General features: G+C 40.2%; 1 protein-coding gene and 1 pseudogene across 1 annotated transcript in view; both read right to left on the reverse strand.

The window, feature by feature from the left end:
• Positions 1 to 275: 275 nt before the first annotated feature.
• Positions 276 to 21,469, reverse strand: part of NR2E1 (nuclear receptor subfamily 2, group E, member 1) — a 31,096-nt gene continuing 9,902 nt past the window's right edge. The window contains exons 4-9 of the mRNA XM_006839951.1: positions 21,000 to 21,235; positions 19,498 to 19,644; positions 17,109 to 17,205; positions 16,572 to 16,721; positions 16,235 to 16,340; positions 276 to 1,745 (exon numbers count right to left, since the gene is read on the reverse strand). Coding sequence (XP_006840014.1) covers positions 1,583 to 1,745; positions 16,235 to 16,340; positions 16,572 to 16,721; positions 17,109 to 17,205; positions 19,498 to 19,644; positions 21,000 to 21,235 — 899 coding nt within the window. The 3' untranslated portion in view covers positions 276 to 1,582. The remainder of the gene's footprint in view (positions 1,746 to 16,234; positions 16,341 to 16,571; positions 16,722 to 17,108; positions 17,206 to 19,497; positions 19,645 to 20,999; positions 21,236 to 21,469) is intronic.
• LOC102822921 lies at positions 11,799 to 13,249 on the reverse strand (annotated as a pseudogene).

Consider the following 21,469-nt stretch of genomic DNA (forward strand, 5'->3'; position numbering starts at 1 on the left):
TTAATTGGCCTTGTTCTTCCTCACATGGCAATTTTTTCTAACAGATGCAATTACATTTGAGAGCTGTACAGCATGGGATCTTATATTTTATTCCTTTATTCATCATTTTACAAATGGGACTCACTGTAAAAAGGAAATTGCCTCTGTAGTTCAGTTCTTCAGGCTCTAGGATGGAATGCTCTGAGCTTCCGATTTAATGCCAGCTGCTGTCATCGCCACCTTGTATCTAATGAGTGAGACCAGCCAGGAAGGTAGGCTAAGAAATCAGGCAAAGCTCATTTAAATTCAATATATTTTTATTCTTTGTAAATACAATGAGTACAACCTTTTAACTTCACAAATCAGTTAATTCACTTTGTACAAGAAAAGTTTTATTCATACTATGATAGTCCAAGTGCTGATTTTTTTCCCCCTCAGTGCTAGTACCTAATAAATCAAAATGTGAGAAGTACAGCAGCTATTTTAAAATGTTTGTTTCTACATTTCCATAAGTATAGATTCATACCAAAGGAGCAGCTTATAGTGTGGACAGTGTGTGTGTGTGTATGTGTGCGTGTACACGCATGTGCACATAACCAAAGCTTTACTAGAAACCAGAGTTTTCTGAAAGGCATTGAAGAGTCTCGGATTGTTAGCAATAGACCAATCAAGAAACCTGTTAATGTTCAGGTTAATCCTTCTGGCATCCTGTCCATGTTCATTCACTGTCTGATGTGACTCTCCGAACCACGAGTTTGGACCCCCATTGCCTTTGGTTTCAGCACTATGTTAATGGGACAGCAATCTGCCTCAGTCAACCACTCATCAGTTCTCTATTTGGTTTTGCTGTGTTTATTTATCCTCCCTCAACTGGGTTCTTTTAGTAAAGCTCTTCTGTTTTTGAGATGTTATCCAACTTGAAGTCCTGGTGAGAATCTGATGTTCATCCACCAATTCTTTTTACAAGGTTGCCTGGCCTATGGTATTAAAAAGAGGAAGAAAGAACGAAAGAAAAAGGAAAGAAAAAAGAAGACAGGGCAAAAGCAAATCACGGCATAAGCTACTTTTCACTTATTAACTCAGTTGTGAAGGCCACTTAATGATTACAAAGGAAGAGAAACTGTTGATAAAATGTTAAAATGATTGAAAAAGATAATGCTCCAACAAGAGATCGTTCTGAAGGCCGCTGTAGGACATTATACACAGAGCAATGTGTTTGGTTCCCCAACTTCATATGCCAGGAAGGAAAGGAAAGCACTACTTGTGTTTCAGCTTTTGGTAGCTCAGCCCAGTCTTCCAGGTAAGAGGCAGAATGACACAGACTGTGGCAGCCCTAACTCCACTCCACTCCCAGGGCAGGGCAGCCATGAGGTCTCTGCTCAGATAATCCCTTTGCTCCTTTCCTTCTGGGCCGCCTTGCCCTGGTGGATGCTGAAGGTCAAAATTATTGTACTTGTTTTGTATCAATTGGATTTTTTCCCCCTGAAAGCTACACATTCCCAGGGCTTATGCTTCCTGAAAGGTTTGTTAGTTGAGGCTTGTTCTCCATGGGTAGAAGTCCATCTGATACTATCCCATTCTGAAAAGTGGGTACTTTATGAGCTTAGATATCACTGGATTTGTACATATCTGAAAGCAGTCTTGTAATGGGCACGTTGCCAATGGTTTTTTTGAAAAACACTTCTTCTATGGTTGATGGGCTAATAGAACGTAAAGCTGGCAGAAGCAATAGGAGTTTTCCGAAGCGACAGGGTTGTGTGGGATATCTGGAATATGAGAAGCCGTGAGAGCAAGGTCAGAGTCTATTACCAATAATAATTAATATCTTATACTTGAACACACATCAGATCCAATATAATTCCCAGAATTGGGACTTTTAATAACACATGGTCAGTCTGTTTGTCACACTGTGGTGGCTTGTGTGTTGCTGTACTGCTGGAAGCTATGCCACCAATATTTTAAATATCAGCAGGGTCAACAATGGTGGCCAGATTTCAGCAGAGCTTACACACTAAGATAGACTAGGAAGAAGGATCTGGCAATCTACTTCTGAAAAAACAGGCTGGTGTAAACCTTATGGATAACAGTGAAACATTGTCTAATATAGTGCCGAAAGATGAGCCCCCTCAGATTAGAAGGTCCTCAAAATATGAGTAAGAAAGATCTGACTCCTCAAAGTAAAGTCAGTCAGTCTTAAATGATGTAGATGGAACAAAACTTTGAGGACCTTCATTTGCTGATGGGGCACAACTGAAAACTATCAGAAATAGCTACAAGCATCCATTAATAATTAGAATGTGGAATGTACAAAGTACGAATCAAGAAAAATTCGGAGTCATCAAAAATGAAGCAGAAAGATTAAAGATTGATATCCAAGGCATTAGTGAACTGAAACGGAGTGGTAATGGACATTCTGATGGTCAGTCATATGGTCTACTATGCTGGGAATGAAAAGTTGAAGTAGAATGATGTCATATTCACCCTCAAAAAGAACAATTCAAGATCTATCCTAAATACAGTGTTGTCAATGATAGGATAATATCTGCACGTCTACAAGGATGACTAGTCAAAATGACTATTAACTCAAATTTACACACCAACCACTAATGCAAAAGATGAAAAAAACTGAAGATCTTTACCAACTTGTGCAGTTGGAAATTGATCAAACATACAATCAAGTTGCATTATAATTACTGGTGATTAGAATGCTAACTTTGAAAACAAAGATCAAGAGTTGGAAAATATCACCTTGGTGATAAAAATGACCCTGAGATGTCATGGTAGAAATTTACAAGACCATGGCAAAACCTTCTTTTCAACAACATAAACAGCAACTATACACAAGGAACCCTGGTAGCATAGTGGATTATGAGTTGAACTACTAACCACAAGGTCAGCAGTTTGAGTCCACCAGTTGTCCTGCAGGAGGAAGATGAAGTTTTCTGCTACTGTGAAGATTTATGGCCTCAGAATCCCTATACCGGGTCGCTATCAGGTGCAACCAACTGGACAGCAGCATACATATGGACCTCACTAGATGGAGTAGACAGGAATCATTGGGTGGAGAAGCTCAATCATCATCAGTCAGAACAAGGCCAAGGGATGACTGAGGAACAGATCATCAATTGCTCATATATATGTTGAAGTTGAAGGTGAAGAAGATTAAAACACGTTCACAAGAACCAAAGTACAATCTTGAGTGTAATCCACTTGAATTTACAGACCATCTCATGAACAGTTTTGATGCACTGAAGACTGAAGATCAGATGAGTTGTGGGATGACATCAAGGACATCATACATGAAGAAAGCAAAATGTCATTAAAAAGTCATTTGAAAAAAAAAAGACCAAAATGGATGTCAGAAGAGATTCTGAAATTTGCCTTTGAATGTACGGCATCTAAAGCAAAAGGGAAAAATGGTAAAATAAAAGAACTGAACAGAAGAATTCGAAGGGCAGCATGAGAAGACAAAGTACTATAATTAAATGTGCAACAATTTAGAGTTAGAAAACCAAAAGATAAGAACATGCTCAACATTTCTCAAGCTAAAAGAACTAAAGAAAGAAATTCAAGCCTGCAGTTGCAATATTGAAGGATTCTATGGGCAAAATATTGAACGATGCTGGAAACATCAAAAGACGATGGAAGGAATATACAGAGTCACTGTACCAGAAAGAATTGGTTGGCATTCAACCATTCAGGAGGCAGCATATAATCAAGAAACAATAGTATTGAAGGACGAAGCCAAGCTGCACTGAAGACCTTGGCAAAAACCAAGGCTCCAAGAATAGATAGAATATCAATTGAAATGTTTCAGCAAACTGATGAAGCATTGGAAGTGCTTACTCATCTATCATGAAATTTGGAAGACAGCTGGGTTATATGAAGACAAACGTGGCATCAGGATTGGAGGAAGACTCATTAACAACCTGCGATAGGTAGATGATACAACCTTGCTTGCTGACAGTGAAGAGGACTTAAAATATTTACTGATGAAGATCAAAGAGCACAGCCTTCAGTATGGATTACATCTCAGTGTAAAAAAAAAAAGTCCTCACCACTGGAACAATAAACAACGTTCTTATCAAGGGAGAAAAGATTGAGGTTTCCAAAGACTTCATTCTTCTTGGATCAACTGTCAACACTCATGGAAGCATCAAACGACGTATTTATTGCATTAGGCAAATCTGCTGCACAAGACCTTTTTAAAGTGTTGAAGAGCAAAGATGTCAACTTCAGAACTAACATGCGCCTGACCCAAGCCATGGTATTTTCAGTAATCTCATATACATATACAGGCAAAAGCTGAACAGTGAATAAGGAAGACCATAGAAGAATTGATGCTTTTGAGTTATGGTGTTAGAAGACAATATTGAAAGTACCATGGGCTGCCAAAAGAATCAATGGAGCTGTGTTGGAAGAAGTGCAGCCAGAGTCTCCTTCTCCAAGGAGGCCAAACTTTGTCTTTCATACTTTGGACATATTGCCAGGAAGGACCAGTTGCTGGAGAAGGATATCATGGTTGGTAAGGTGGAGGGTCAGAGAAAAAGAGGAAGACCCCCAATGAGATGGATTGGCTAAATAGCAGCATCAATGAGCTCAAGCATGGCAACAATTGTGAGGTGGGCCCAGTACCTGGCAGTGTTTCGTTCTGTTGTGCATTGGGTTACTATGAGTTGGTACTGACTTGATGGCACCTAACAACAACAACAACAACCTTGCCAACTAACTGAAAGAGATCCATATACATGGCAGCACATGTACATGGATCTTCCAGAAATTCAAGCTGGATTCAGAAGAGGACATCAAATAAGGGATAGCATTACTGATTTCAAATGGATCGTGACTAAAAGTAGAGAATATCAGATATTTATCGAAGCCCCCTATCTTCCCCCCACCCTCAGTTACAGAAGGTATTCGACTCTGTGGCTCACAACAAATTATGGACAAAATTACAATGAATGGGAATTCCAGAACACTTAATTATGCCTATGTGGAACCTGTACATAGACTGAGATACAGTCCTTCAAATAGATTAAGGGGATAACTGCAAGGTTTAAAGTCAGGAAAGGTGTGTGTCAGGGTTGGATCCTTTCATCACACTTATTCAATCTGTAGGCTAAGCAAATAATCTGAGGAGTTGAACTAAATAAAGAAGAACTCATCGTTGGGATTAGAGGAAGACTCAGTAACAATCTGCTATAAGTAGATGACACAATCTTGTTTGCTGAAAGTGATGTGTATTTGAAGAGTTTTACTGATTAAAGTCAAAGACTACAGTCTTCAGAATGGATTATACCTTATCACTTGTTGTTGCTAACTCATAGCAACCCTTCTGAGGAGCAGCTGGTGAGTGTAAACCGCCAAGCTCATGTTTCAAATGACCTTGTGGCCCAGTGTTTACCCTACAACGCCTCACCAGGACTCTACCCCTTAACATTTATTGTTGTTAGGTGCCATCAAGTTAGTACCAACTCATAGCGACCTTATGCACAGCAAAACGAAACAGTGCCCGATCCTGGGCCAACCTCACTACGATTGCTACGCTTGAATCCATCGATGCTGCCACTTGGCCAATCCATCTCATTGGGGGCCTTCCTCTTTTTCTCTGACCCTCCACCTTACCAAACATGATATCCTTCTCCAGTGACTGGTCCCTCCTGACAATATGTCCAAAAATCCTCACAACTTGAACAATTAGCAACCACATGATAAATGAAGAAAAGATGAAGTTGTCAAAGATTCCATTTTACTTGGATCCACTATCAGCAGCCATGAAAGTAGCAGTCAATAAATCAGTCAAATCTGCTGCAAGGGACCTCGTTAAAGTGTTAAAAGCTAAGATGTCACTTTGAGGATGAAGGTGTGCCTGACTCGCGATGGTATTTTCAGTAACCTCATATGGATGTGAAAGATGGACAATGAATAAGGAAGACCAAACAGAGAATTGAGGCATTTGAATTATGCTGTTGGTGAAGAATAATAGATTGTCAGAACAATCTTTATTGGAAGAAGTACAGACCAATGCTCCTTAGAAGCAAGGATGTTGAGACTTTGTCTTACACTTTGGACACCATGCTTGGTTGAGGTTCAGTGAAAAAGAGGAAGACCCTCAGTGAGACGAGCTGACACAGTGGGTGAAGCAATGGGTTCAAACATAGTAATGATTGTGAGGATGGTGCAGTACAGGGCAGTGTTTTGTTCTGTTGTTCAAAGAGGGTTGCTATGAGTCAGAACCAACTAGAAAGTGCCTACCAATCCCTGCGAGAGAGTCCCAGATAGGTACTGCTCTCCTTGTTTCACAGGTAGAATAACTGAGGTATGGACAACCTAAGTGATGTTGCCAAAATTACATGGTTTAATGCTTTCTATGTTAGCAAAAGGGTTACACACTTTGTTTGGAGAAAAAACAATTTTCAAAAACATAGTACTGATTTTCAGCCAAATAATAATTCCTATAGTTGCCAGCATAGAAAAACCACCACAGTGTCAACAATAAGCTAGCAAAAGAATCCACATTTCCTAATTTTCAGGGTTCCTTCACAAGGCTGTTTCTCCTCATATAAAATGGCTTCTTTTTCTATGAAATTCTCCAAATTATTATTCAGGCATTATACTTAGTCGCTCTCAGGAATAATTCCATCCTTATTACATTGCAAATTAAACACTAAGTACTGTTGGGTGGCATTGCCACCCAACTTTCATGTCAATGAAATTGGCATATAATTAAAGATATGAGAAACTGCTTAACAATTTCCTCTCTTGATGTCCAACATATATCTGTGCTGAGATATGCAAGTTCAGTTTTCTGCTGCTTTGGGATGCCCGTAAGCCACCCCTCACTGCAGCCCTGGTACTTCTGCCAGTAACCTGGAATCAGGTATCATAAGGAGAGTTCATGTCACTGAAATAAACCACCTAAACCAGTGCCCAAGGAGACACATTTATGACTAAACCAGGTTTAATCTATGGCCACAACATGCTAGAAACTGGGGTTTATCAAAATCCCTTCAAAGGAGTTGGTCATATAAACACTGTAAGAGCAACTTACACACTTATATCTGAGCTTTGAGCACATAAGAATCCCTCTTCCAAACTTGATAATAATTCACTCGTTGCCATCAAGTCAATTCTGACTCATGGTGACCCTCTGTCAGAGGAGGGCTCTGCTCCAGAGGGTTTCTAATAGCTGATTTTTTTTTTTTTTTTCAGAAGTAGTTCATCTGGTCTTTCTTTCTTTCAAGCCACCTGTAGATGAGTTCCAGCCTCCAATCTTTTGCTAGCAGATGAGCACATCACCCGATGGCACCATTCAGGGACTTGTACTAGGGTGATGATTCATTCTAGGCCTCCCAGGACCTTATTTGGGTCTTTCACTGCCTAGTCTCCTGACTACTCAGGAATAAGAACCACCAGACACATTTAATAACATGATATGGAAATGACTATGCTTATGTACAGTCTTCTTAATGCATAAATCTTGACACTTGCTCTCTCTACTGAATGCACCTCCTGAACATTCTCTGGAATGTAATCCCAAGACCCAATCTCCCCTTCATCTTGATCATGTCTCTTCTTGAGCAGCTTTGCATCCCTTCAGAGGATCAGGTAGAAAAGAAAGCCATGAAGTGGATGGGAGGTGTTGGCTGTGTAGACACGTCTCTACCATGTCTGCTACAGCCACCCAACATGCTGAAAATTTCCCCTGGTGAGAAAACACTGTGGAAAGTAATTATTTTCCTAAAAGGCAGATTTTGGAGACTCCATAGATAATTAGCTCTTGATTTTGTGAGTCTACTCACCCACATGTTTTATTCTGTAATTAGGTATGGGTTGGTTAGTCAGTTAACAAGAATTGAGTGGTTATTTTAAGTGGAGTACTGTACTACCCAGAAACAATAGCATGTGTGTATGAAGAGAGAGATGTTGTCTTGAACAGCTCAAAATTATTTTTTAGACTATGTTCCTGACTCCATCTAAGTTCCCAGTCCAGGTATAAGTGTTTTTGGTGTAGCATAGCTTCATGTATTTGATCTTTAGTTACAACATTCAGTTTGTGTGAAATGCTAATTCCTAACCTTCTACTTACGTCCTAGTGAGAGGACTAGCTAGCGGAGCTGTAATGTGCAATTAGCTCAATCGGCATACTAACTTTTCATTCCAATTTCAGATTTTATTTTTCTAGATAGTAAAATGCTAGAGGAGAGAGTGTTCACTGATTTGGAAAGCAAAGGAGAAAGGTATAGTCAGTCTTATCACCTGTCTGACTCTTGATGGTAATATAAAATTAGAACTGTAGTTGATATCCTGAAATAAGAATCCCTTGTCATAGCAGATGTTTTCCTTCTACAAATCATTTCCTTGCTTTGGGGACAAGGGAGTATTAGTATACATGCTCTTTCTCTGAAATAGATGTTTGCTAATTTATGCAATAATTCTTCAGGTTACACTGTAAAGTAGCTCCTTCAGGATCTCTCAGACTCTCTCCCTACCTGTCTCTCCAGCACCTCCCACACACCTGTAGACATTCCACTACCTACTGCTGTGGAGTTGATTCTGACTCACAGTGACCCTAAAGGACAGCGTAGAACTACCTCATGGGATTTCTAAGACTGAAAATCTTTACAGAAGCAGACTGCTACATCTTTCTTTTGCTGAGTGACTGGTGGGTTTGAACTACCAGTCTTTTGGTCGGCAGCCAAGCACTTTAACCACTGCACCACTAGGGCTGTTCACCAGTCCCACTACATTGCATACATATCCTGCTGAGCCCTTCTATTCAAGGACAAAGTCACACGCTGTCTCCTCCAGCATCCTTTCCAAATCTCCCCTCAGTCCCTTCAACTAGAATTTCTCTTCCCCTACTCCCCACTTTCAAAACTACCAGCCGTTCCATGGGAGAAAGATGAGGCTTTCTGCTCCCATAAAGATTTACAGCCTTGGAAACCCTATACAGGGTCGCTATGAGTCGGAACCAACTCCATGGCACATAACCACCACCATTCCCCACTTTGCTTTTCTCTCTTCTATGGTCTGAGTCACAGCAACACTTCTACCTTGTTTATGTGATGGTGAGGAATGGTATCTAGTTATTTCTGTTGTTGTTAGATGCTGTCCAGTCACTTCCGACTCATAGTGACACCACACGCAACAGTACAAAACACTTCCCAGTCCTGCACCAGCCTCAGAACTGCCGTGTTTGACCCAATTGTTGTTAGCATTGTGTCAACCCATCTTTTTGAGGGGTCTTTTTCTCTTCTACTGGCCCTCCACTTTACTGAACATGTTATCCTTCTCCACGGACTTGTCCCCCTGATAGTATGTCCAAGGTATAAGAGATAAAAGCCTGCTATTTTCCCTTCTCAAGACTATTCTGGCTGTACTTATTCCAAGACAGATATGTTTGTTCTTCTGGCAGTTAATGATATTTTTGATGTTCTTTTCCAACACCATAATTCAAGTGAATCACTTCTTGTCTAGACTTCCTTATTCATTGTCTGACTGTTACACGCACATGAGACAATGGAAAATACCATGGCTTGGGTCAGGCACACTTTAGTCCTCAAACTGATATCTCTGTTCTTCAACACTTTGAAGAGGTCTTGTGAGGCAGATTTGCCTAATACTGACTGCTGCTTCTGTAAACATTAATTGCAGATCCAAGCAAAATGAAGTCATTGACAATTTCAATATTTTTTTCCATTTAATTTATCCTGATGTTATTTATTGGTCCAGTTGTGAGGATCTTTATATAAATATTGAGGTAGGTGCAATCCATATTGAAGGCTGTATAGTCTTTGATCTTCATCAGTAAGTATTTTAAGTCTTCTTCGCTTCCAACAAGCAAGATTGTGTCATCTGCAACCTTGTTAATGAGGCTTCCTCCCATTCTGAAGTCACATACTTCTTCATATAATGCAGCTTCTCAGATTATTTACTTGCATACAGATGGAATAAATATGGTAAAAAGATATATCCCCAGCTCATATCTTCCTGTTTTAAAACATTTAGAATCCTCTTGTTCTGTTCAAATGACTGCCTCTTGGTCTATGTACAGGTTCCTCATGAGCACAATTATGTGTTCTAGAACACTCATTCTTCACAATGTTACCCATAGTTTGTTATGATCCACAGTCAAGTACATAGTCAATAAAGCACAAGTTCACATCTTTCTAGTATTCTCTGCTTTCAGCAATGATAGCCCTCATTCCATATCCTTTTCTGAATCCAGTTTGAATTTCTGGCAGCTGCCTGTTGATGTATTGCTGCAATTGTCTTGGAATTATCTTCAACAAAATTTTACATGTGATATTAATGATGTTGTTTGATGATTTCTGCATTCTGTTATATCACCTTTCTTTGGAATGAACACAAAAATGGATTTTTACCGGTTGGTTAGCCAGGTCTTCCAAATTTCTTAACATAGACATGTGAGCACCCCCAGTGCTGCATCAGTTTGTTGAAACATTTCAGTTTGTATTTCATCAATTCCTGGAGCTTTGTTTGTTGCCAATTCCTTTAGTCAACTTGGACTTCTTCCTTCAATATTATCATTCTTGATCATATGTTATCTCTTGAAATGATGGACATCAACCAATTCTTTTTGGTGCAGTGACTCTGTATATTCCTTCCATCTTCTTTTGATGTTTCCAGCAAATCTATATTCAATGTTTTCCATATGCAATCCTTTAGTTTTGCAACCCAAGGCTTGAATTTTCCATTCGGTTCTTTTAGCTTGAGAAATGCTAAGCATGTTTTTCTCTTGGGTATTTACACATTTTATTTAATCCTTGACCTTGTCTTCTCAAGTTGCCCTTTGAAATTTTCTCTTTGGTTCTTTTACTTCACCATATCTTCTACCTGCTGCTTTAGCTTTTCCTCAATTAAATGCAAGTTTCAGAGTCTCTCTTTTTTTTTTTTAGGGTTGTTTTTTTGTTTGTTTGTTTTAATTTTTCTTTCCACAATTTCCAAGAGTGGAACCAAAGATAAATAGAAGGCACAATAGTTTTGCTGTTTGGTTTTGTTGCTGGTGTTATTCAGATTTGGGGGATTTTTTTCGTGGTTTTGGTTTTTTACAAATAAAATTAAACATAGAAAAACTCCACTTCAAAAAATTGTTACAGTTCAAGAGAAAAGCATATCAGTTGTATTATAGACATTTAAAACTTATCATACAATTTAAATGTCAATGATAAAAAAAAAAAAAAAGTGGGATTTGACATTGTTGTCTGATAGCAAAAGAACAAACCTCGAACACTCTTTCAGTCCATTTTTAACCACACCAGTGAGAATCAAAGTTTTCAATTTTTCCAATGGCAATTTCTCCACACCAGAAGATGATTCTCAAAAGAATAAATCATTTCAGTTTTTCTTGCTCTCAAAATGTTTTATCCAATCCTGTATTTCTTACAGGCTTTTGAAACACGTAGAAAATAAGTAAGAAATATTCCAATGAATGAAACATACCAAATGTCAGTGATAAGCAAGACACATTCCTTTGGGGAAATGGCTATTAAAAAACAAAACAAAACAAAAATCCAGTCTGTAAGCAAGGAAATTCAGTCTTTTTTTTTTTTTAAATCCATTTTTCCTAAAATATTTCACAAAATTGGAGGTGAAGGACTAAAAGATCAGGAGAAGAAAGGAGGGTGGGGCACACACACCATCAACACAAAAAGGAGTAAAAGTGTACACACGTAAGCAGTTTTTAACAGATTAGGCTCATACTCCAAGATACCAAAAGCTGGTTGAAGAAATTCACTCTTCTGCAGGAACTAGGGTTTGTACTGCTGTATGATGACCAGTATGGAGGGATTGATTCACTGCCTTGGAGCAACGCCTCTTCCCACTCCAAATCCTGGTTTCTGCACCATGCCTCCATGAAGAGGGCCTCATTCCACCACCCAGCCCACCTCGAGGGCCTTCCAGTCCCCGCAGGCGGTTATCTCGAGGGTCCCATTCCCTGGTGGCTCGAGTCTTCTTCTCTTCCACATTCAGACAGACTTCATCTCTGAACATGATAGGCCTGTTACTAAGAACTTTCTGAACAGGTTCAGAGTCATCAAACACAACAAACCCAAAATTGGGTAGTTTCCCACCACTGTTAACGCACAGCTCCACCACATTTCCATAGTTTTGGAAGAAGTCTTAAAGCTCTGATTCATCCACTTCAGGAGGCAGGTTGCCAATAAAGAGTTGGTGACTGTCAGGGTGTCTCGCAATTCTTCGAGGGTCAACATCACCTTGCTCACCAGCCTCACGAATTGGTCTAGGGCCCCGCTGTGGAGGAATAGTTATTCATTGTCCTCACACTCTTCGATGCCTCTGAGGTCTCTGCGGTGGAATCTGAGATTCAGACTTAGACTCTGGACGGGGCTGTGAAGTTGGAACTTTAACAACATGAGGTGGGATCCCAGTAACGAGAACAGCTCCAGTAGAAGGAAGATTCTTACTAGTCACAGATGCCCAAGAAAATGTCATCAAGTCTTCCTATGCCGTCTGAGCTATCTGCAGGTGCTGGGGACCCCTCTGCTGAGTCTCCTCAGGAGCACTGTGTTCTAATACTGGCTCTGACTTCTCTTAGGTTTCAGATACAGGTTCTTACTCTGGTTCTGGTTCCAGATCAGGCTCTGGTTCTGCAACAGGTTCCTCTAAATGTTCTTCTAAGTCATTGCTGACAGTCTGATCATAGACAGTTTCAGCATCATCGGGTACCACCTCTGGTGTCTGCTGTCTTTCCTCAGGCTCCTCTACTTCTTCCTCAGGTTCCTCCTGAGGCTCAGTGACAAAGCCACCAAAGACTTCATCTTGGTATCTGAAGATATCATTATGAAAATAAAACTTATTTGTAACAGAGCCTTCAGGAGCAAGGAAAAATGTCTGCATAAATCTTCACAAGGCTTGGTTGTTTTTAGGGAGCAACCCCATCAACTGGACCACCACACCATCGTTTAGAGTAGCATGAGCATCAACATGGCGAATCTTAGTGTGGCAGTTGGTAAAGTTTTGTAACATCACTTTCCTATGGATTTATTTTTGTCCATAGATTGCATCTACTGGTTTTCCATTTGAATGCAATTCTCCATGGACATAAGAAAAGTTCTTACCATAAAATCTATGCAGCATGTCTGGGGCCTGGTTCAGCAGTGTCTAGTTGTTGTTGTGTGCCATGGAGTCAGTTCCGACTCACAGCGACCCCTGTACAGGGTTTCCGAGGCTGCCTCACAAATTCCCACCTGACCAGCAGGGGACTAGTCTTCTCTATAACCATTGCTTTGGTCTATTCAACCTGTACTTCTGATCAGGAGAGGAACGGGTTTTGCTTCACAACAAGGCGGATGGCAGAGAACCCTGATGCAATTGCGTCTGCTCAGAGTCTCTCTTGACATCCACTTTGGTCTTTCCTTTATTTCCTGTCTTTCTCATTTTGAATTCTTCATGAATGATGCTCTTGATGTCATCCCACAAGTATTCTGGTCTTTGGTTATGAGTGTCTAGTGCATTAAATCTATTCCTATAATGCGCTCTAAATTTAGGTGGAATATACTCAAGCTCATATTTTGGCTCTAGTGGACTTGTTTGAATTTTCCTGTTTTCGTCTGAATTTCATATGCGTAATTGATGGTCTGTTCCACAGTTGGTCCCTAAACTTATTTTGGCTGATGATATTGAGCTTCTCCATGGTCTCTTCCCACAGGTGTAGTCAATTCTGTTCTTATGTATCCCATCTGGAGAGGTCCAGATGTATAAGTTGTTGGTCTTGCAAAAGTCTTTTAAATGATCTCCAGCATTGTGTTTATCACCAATATCTTATTTTCCAACTACCGATCCTTCTTCTTTGTTTCCAATGTTTGTATTACAATGACCAGTAATTATCAATTATGCATCTTAATTGCATGTTTGACCAGATTCAGCCTGAAGAAGTGGTAAAATTCTTTAATTTCATCATCACTGGCTTTATTTATGGTTGGTGCATAAATCTGAATAATAGTGGTATTAACTGGTCTTCCTCGTAGGCTTATGGATATAATCCTAGCACATACAACGTTGTAATTCAAGATAGATCCTGAAGTGTTCTTTATGATGATGAATGCGGTGCCATTCCTCTTCAGTATGTTGTTCCTGGCATATTAAATCAAGACTGATTCAAAATAACCAGTGCCAATCCATTTCCACTCACTAATGCCTAGGATATCAATCTTTATGCATTCCATTTCATTTTTGACAACTTTCAGTTTTCCTAGATTCACACTTTGTATATTCCATGTTCCAATTGTTAATGGATGTTTGCAGCCTCTCACTTTGAGTTGTGTCACATCAGCAAATGAAGGTCCCAAAAGTTTAACTTCATCCACATCATTAAGGTCAACTCTCCTTTGAGGTGGCAGCTCATCCCTGGTGTCTTTTGAGTGACTTTAAACCTGAGGGGTTCATCTTCAGCATTATATCTGACAATGTTCCACTGCTATACATTAGATTTTCAGTGTCTAAGCATTCAGAAGTGGTCCACTTCTCCTTCTTCCTAGTCTGTATTAGTCTGGAAGGTCTGCTGAAGCCTGTTCATCATGGGTAACCCTGCTAGCATTTAAAATACTGGCAGTATTGCATCCTGCATCACAGCAACACACAGACCACCACAGTATGACAAACTGATAGATGAGTGGTGGGGTTCTTTCTGGTGTTCCACAATACTCCATGGCAGCCTGTACAGTGTGAGTCTGAGGTAAAAAACTAATAACTGTTCTTCTCAGTTTAAGATTCTTTATACCTTGATTTTTCTAAGTGTCAAAGATAACTATGAAATCAAGTTAATTGTTAGGGGGGATAAAATACCCAAATTATGTACTACTCAATTAACAATTTTGGATAAATATTAAATATCTAATATATATATATATGGAGCTCTGGTAGCATAGTGGTTACGAATCGGGCTGCAAACCGCCTCGGAAACCCTATACAGGGTCGCTATGAGTCAGAACTGACTCCACGGCACATAACAACAACAACAACATATATATTCTGGAGTCCTGGTGTGGCTTTGCAGTCTGGCGCATTAACCCACAGCGCCACACTGGGATTCCTCCTTTAAGGTGAGAAAGACATTAATGATTTATAACCATTTGGTTTAGTTGTTCCCAGCAAAGTGCCTGTGGGTGGTGTTGAGATGATGGAGACAAGCTTCCATAGGCAACCCTTCAAAATCAATCTAGAGAACAAACAGAATAGCAACTACATTCTAACCTCACATCTACCACAGCCCTAACCTGATTGGCTAGAGAGATTCCACTGCTCGTTCAAAGACTTGCGTTGTTCATTTGAAAATGAAATCTGATATCCTGTACGTCTTGGTGGACTTATCCAATGGTGGACTAGAGGGGCATTCCTGGAGTCCCCGTGACTGGAAGATAATGTGAATAGCCAAGACAAGATTCTCCCAGTAGTGAGAGTAGTGAGAGTAGTCCAGTATCATGACTCGAAATGGGGGCAGGAGGAGCTCAGTGACAGAATTCTCACCTTCCATATGGGAGACCTGGGTTCAATTCCCAGTCAATGTAACTCAAACATAGCCACCACCTCTCTGTCAGTGGAGACTTTCACATTGCTATGATGCTGGACACATTTCAAATGAGCTTCTAGACTAACACAGACTAGGAAAAAAGGCCTGGGGAGCTACTTCTGAAAAAAAATCAGCCAGTGAACAACCCTATGATCACAACAGTCCCACTCCATTGGGCATGGGGTCACCATGAGTCAGGGACCATCTTGACAGCAGTAGCAGCTAACAACAATAGCATGCCTCACAATGACAAATACCAGTCACCAAAGCCAGACCAGGGTAAGAATGGGAACAGCTTTTCCGGACAGTTCTATAGTTCTATTTAGGACTGGCATTCAAAGAAAGACACCTGCCTTTTTAAAGGATGATTTGGCTGCTCTTTAATACATCAACCATGACTTTGGCCTTCATGTTTGACCCTTTCCATATCCGAGTCCTTCCACACAATTGTGTTCAATTATGTTGAAGGATCGACTTGTTCACCAGGACAGCTATAATGTGTCTGGCAATGATAATCTAATTTGATTCATTCCTCTCACCTACCCCAAAAGATAGGTGAGGGCATAGATTCTAACTAAATTAACAGGCTGGCAACAGGATAATTAGTCACAATGTTTGAACTGGCTTATTACTGCCTGCTGGAGCATTCACAATGGAAGCAATTTTCTTAAGTACACATTCAAGGCAAACGAGGGTCACCTGGTGTGGATGTAACTGTTGAGAGTTAGCTGAGCCTCGTCTTGAAGAGCTGCGATGGCGGCAGCATTCCGGAAACTTCTCAGTTCAGAACCACTGTGTGTAGGAACTAGAAATGAAGACCAGGAAACTGTGATATGCAGCACAGGGACTAAAAGCAGGGAAAGTACCTCTCTGGCAGTGGATGGCTAGCCAGGAGAACATGCAGGTCCGCACAGGTTCTGGAAACGGTTAACTAGCAGAGTCAGCATCCTTGAAAACCAGTCTGGACTTTGAGGGGCTGAATTAATGCAGTGGCAAAATTGGGGAGAGGGAAGAGGCTGGGTGTGTAACTGCTTACCAGCTTTGAAAGTGACGATGCATTTTAGACAGGCAAACTCAGTAGCATCTAAGCGAAGTTGTCTAAATCGAGCGACCACCTCTTGTAAAGCCTGTATTTCGGATATGATCTTGTTCAGCTTCTGGGAATCTGTGTTGTCACCATTCATGCCTAGAATAAAAATATGGAATAAATGCTCTAATATGAAGGCATTTTCATGATTTAATATTGATTTTTGACAAAATTCTGCATATCAATATCTATTCAATTGTCACTCTAAGATATCTGATTCCATGTAAACTGGCTATATTGTATGAAAGTTAATATAAAATCTTCTCTTGGATGATAACAAACACAGTAATTTGCATTTAAATAACAATGCAAGCAGTCATGAATGCAACAAAACAACATTATTTGCATTTAAATATAGATTTATAAATGACAGGTATACTCTATTGTTCAGCAGGAATTTGTTATTCTTTACATGTTGTTCTTTTTTCAGTAATGTATTTTTATGGTAATTTCTACAACAAAGTCATTAAATTGTGCAATTCTTACCAGATACAGCCAGTAGAGTGTTAGCATCAACCGGAATGGCCCATTGTGCTATTCCTAGAACAAACAGTTCTCTCCAAGCATCTTCCAAAAGCATCAGCTGTCATACAATAGATGTATAATATAATATAGCGTGTAATTTATAAATTTATAAACAATTTCAGTATGTAAATTTCCATTATTTAAAAAAGTGTTTTAAATGCCTGTCTTAGTAAAAAAAACAACAAAAAAAAATAACTCCCCAACAACAACTGAATATTGTCGCTTTTCCTTTATCTTTTTGAAAGGTGCCTATAGATAAACACATCCGTTTGAGAATCAGCCATTTCAATTTCCCAAAGTTTGCTCTCCTCAGGACAGGGCTCCTCCTTCTTGTCCTTGTATCCACTCATTACTGACCACATAGAAACTTCACCAGAGACCCTAGCTCTATGAAATGCCACCAGCAGCACAGCAGATGGACCCCCTCATATAAAATGTGTTATCAGGGTGGAGGATTCCTGACTAAGCCTGCAGAGCTGGGCCCCCATCTTCCTTGAGGGATAAGGGGGTTTGGGCTGGAAGAAAGAGAGAAAGAGAGAGAGAGAGAGAGAGAGAGAGAGAGAGATCACTAATTCCCAAGAGGCATGGGGGGTGGTGTGCGGAAATCAGGGTGTAATTATGTTAATGGAGTTTAGCTGAGTTTACCTCATCTCACTGCCTGATTTTTCTGAGAATCATAAGTGGACAGCATCAAGGTGCTTGTCATATTCATTCTAATAAAATGTGCTACTGAATATTTAAAATTAAAATCTGGTTCCTTTTCCAAATTAAGATACTGGGTCCCATTTCACTGCAGTTTGCTTGTTTTTGAAGGGTTTTAAAGGTCTAAATGACAGATAGTAAATAAATTTTTGTTTGGATAAACGAGTCTACAATACTTGTTTTAAGGGGAAAAAAGCTAGTTTTCACACACATACATACACACTCACAGGCATACAACAAATGGTTAAATTCAACCAGTAAATCTGGCAACAGATACACATAACCACCTTAAAAAAAAAAAATCTCCATTTTTGAGAAATCCTTCAAAGATCAGCCAATTCTGGATAATCTATGTGAAAAGATTTTGTTTGGGGGGTAAAGACCTGAATTATGAAGGCTTGTAACCAAAATTACAATTAGGTTTAGTTTTCAAAATGCTTTATTTTTAGTTTGTTTTCAAATTAGGTACAGGAAATAATACTTTTTAAATTCTAAGTGAAAAATTATCTAACTTTGGCTATCTCTAAAATTCCAGGTCTTGGAAAAAAAAAAAAAAAAAAGAAGATCCCATGCTGGAAGATTAAATGTTTTTAGCACATTGTCAGCTTTCTCTGTAGGAAATGTACTTCAGATTAAGGGGCATTATTATGTCTTAATTAGGTATGAAATGAATTAAAGAAACAAACCCTCTGCTTTTAGAACTACTTATCAGCCTTTTGTAGAATTTGTCCTTAATTTCAGTGAATGTGCAAGATAACAACCAATGGTTTGCGAACACCTCATTTTCTTTCTTTCCTTTCAGGTTAGAAAAATGCTGACAAGGCTGCTATCTCTAATGATTTCTGATATTCCTAACAACAAACTTTCTGGGTTTGGGTATGATACAATTTTTAGTGGCACATGCTTTTCTTCCCTCTGACTGTTATTTAGAACTAAAGAATTCTGCAAAATGCACATTTGTTTATAAAATCTCTAAAGAACTTAAAGAACAACAACAACAGAATGGACCCTAGCCCCAAGAAATAGGTAATGCACCTTCCAAAACTGAGGATCAAGATGAAAAATGTAAAGCTGTAAATATAAAATAATCAGACTAGTTGCAAATATCTCATAGGAGAATACGCTCATCACCTTATTTTTTTTTAAGTTCAAGTGTTCTTAAGCATTGCTTTATCAATTAAAATTTTATTCAGATACAATTTTTGAGATTGAATTTGCTGTTTTAATTAAACTCAAATAAATGTATATATATATATATATATATATATACACATATTTATGATAAATGTTCCTTTATGTTTTTTGCAGACCAGATTCAGTTTTCCTGAAATAGGATAAATACATATCTTACTAAAGATCCCATAGTTATATATTTTGAACCCATAGAAATAAGCTAGTAAAGATAGTTTCTTCGTCGCTGTCGACAACTGGTGATTTGTATCCTGGTACGCCGTTCTCCAGGAGAAAGATGAGGCTTTCTGCTCCCATAAAGATTTACAGCCTCAGAAACCCTGTACAGGGTCACTACGAGTTGGAACTCCATGGTACTTAACAACAACAACCTTCCAGTTTTATAAGATTGATTACTGTTGCTTTTTTTCCCAACCACCCCTCCTTCCCCAAGACCTAAGTGTCTACTCAGCTGTACCTGATCTTGCAAAGACAGCGTGGAGAAAGCTGGTACACTCTTGGCCCACTTGATACTCATAAAGAGAAGCCTGGCAGCTGATTCGCACACAGATTCCGTGGCCACCTCATAGAGATACATTGGGGTCCCATTCACTTCATGGGGGTACTGGAGGGGGGGGGACAAAAAGACACTTGGAAGTGAGAAAACCAGTTTTGCCAGAAAAGCCAACTTCAAAGTTTTCTAATTAAAACAACGAAGGAAATAAAAGGAATTCCAGTGTTCTGTTTAAATGTACATTTGCCATTTGTGAATAAAAAACAAACATCTCTATCTATACAGCTTGAGAAATAAAAATGGCTGGGTGAGGCCCACTTCCACTCTTTGGGGGCCTGTTCCTTTGAGAGAGGGGCATTTAGATTTCTTATCCCCTGTAAAAAAAATTTCCCTCAGGCTGAGCCAAGTGCCAGGCCTAGCTCCCAATATAGACAAGAGCTGCTTGTATTTGTGTAAATAAAAATAGATGTGAAAAAAGTATAAATTAATAGGCATCCCAAACACAAATATGCATATGAGTATTTTTAGAAAGGATTAGTATATTATGGAAATATTTCAATTAGACATCTTAATCATTCACAGAGCATTCCCATTCATAACTGACAACATATTCATAACACTACTTTCCCGAGCTTATTATACACATCAAGGGTAAGAAAGCAATATTAAATATTGTGTGTGTGTCTGTGCCCAGGTGTTTGGCTTCCCTGCAGTGTGGGGCTGCAGCTGGTCCTTCTATGGGGGAGATCCTAGGCCTTTCTCACTCGGCCTGGAGTGAGGAGGAGTGGCCATGGGTGGGTACCAGCAGGAGGTGTGAAGGACAGTCCCTAGGTGGCAGCCTTTGGAAGGGGTTCAGGCATTGGTCCTAACACTAAGTAAGCACTCAATCCTGGTGTAAACAAATCCAAGTAGTTCATCAGAGAGTGAAAGATGAGTGAAAAATCAAGCTAAGGTCCTTCAAACTGCCCTAACAGTGTTCCATATTTCTCTCTTGCTTTAGGGACCTACAGCTTTGCTGTCTGCAACTCAAGGATCCTCTTGGCTAGCAGCGGTCAGCTCTTGTTCCTGAAAACAAAAGTCTATTCTTCTGGCCTCCAGGAACACATAAGGCTGCCTTCTCCATTTAGACAGGGTTCTACCAGTCACCCACTTACCCAAGGGTGTTTTCTAAAGTTGCAGGTTTCTGGGCCACACTTCTATCTAACTTGCTGAAGCAGGAATTCTGAGGAGGGGGTTCAGGAGTCCACATGTGTAGCCAGCTCAGGGAGTGATTCTCCCTAATTAAAGTTTGAGCACCCCTGGCTTAACAGGGGACAGCGGAGGTGTAGAGCTTCCTGCAGAGACCCAAAGTACTGGAAAAGACCTGTCCAGCTTTGCCAGACCCCATCCCAGTTCAAGTATGTGGATGAAGCCCTCTCCTTCCTCTGCTCGGTATGAGTCTCCTTGGGCCTAGTAAGGCCACTGACCTTGGGTGTGGGCTGAGCCAGGCTCACGAGGGTCTGCCGCTCAGGGGTGGTGGACACAGCGGCCAGCTCCAGGCCGTGAGGTTCCAGCTGTGTGACCGCAGTGAAGAAGGCTGGTGTTGGTAGCGCAGCTGAGGGGAAGTGCGCGGTCGCTCCGTTTTCCTCCTTGTGCCCGCGGAAGTAGAGGGCCACTTGCTTGCGAATGGTGGACGTCCGAGGACCCCGCTCGTGCTGCACAGCTGCAAAGACAGAAGGACAGACGCATGCATGCCCAGAATCAGACACGCGTTGACAGCTGCGACCGAGAATTTGTGAGAGCGGAAGGCTGAGAACAAGAGGAGGCACGCGTGCCCAACGCCCCATGATAATGGTCGGCGGAGCCACGAGCAAGACTTTGTCTATCCAGGGTTCCACCCCATCCATAGCAGTCGCAGGGAAACCAGACTCTCTGGGCGTGAGTACCTCGGAAACCC

Source organism: Chrysochloris asiatica, unplaced genomic scaffold, assembly GCF_000296735.1.
Source record: "Chrysochloris asiatica unplaced genomic scaffold, ChrAsi1.0 scaffold00027, whole genome shotgun sequence".
In the NCBI taxonomy this organism is placed as follows: domain Eukaryota; kingdom Metazoa; phylum Chordata; class Mammalia; order Afrosoricida; family Chrysochloridae; genus Chrysochloris; species Chrysochloris asiatica.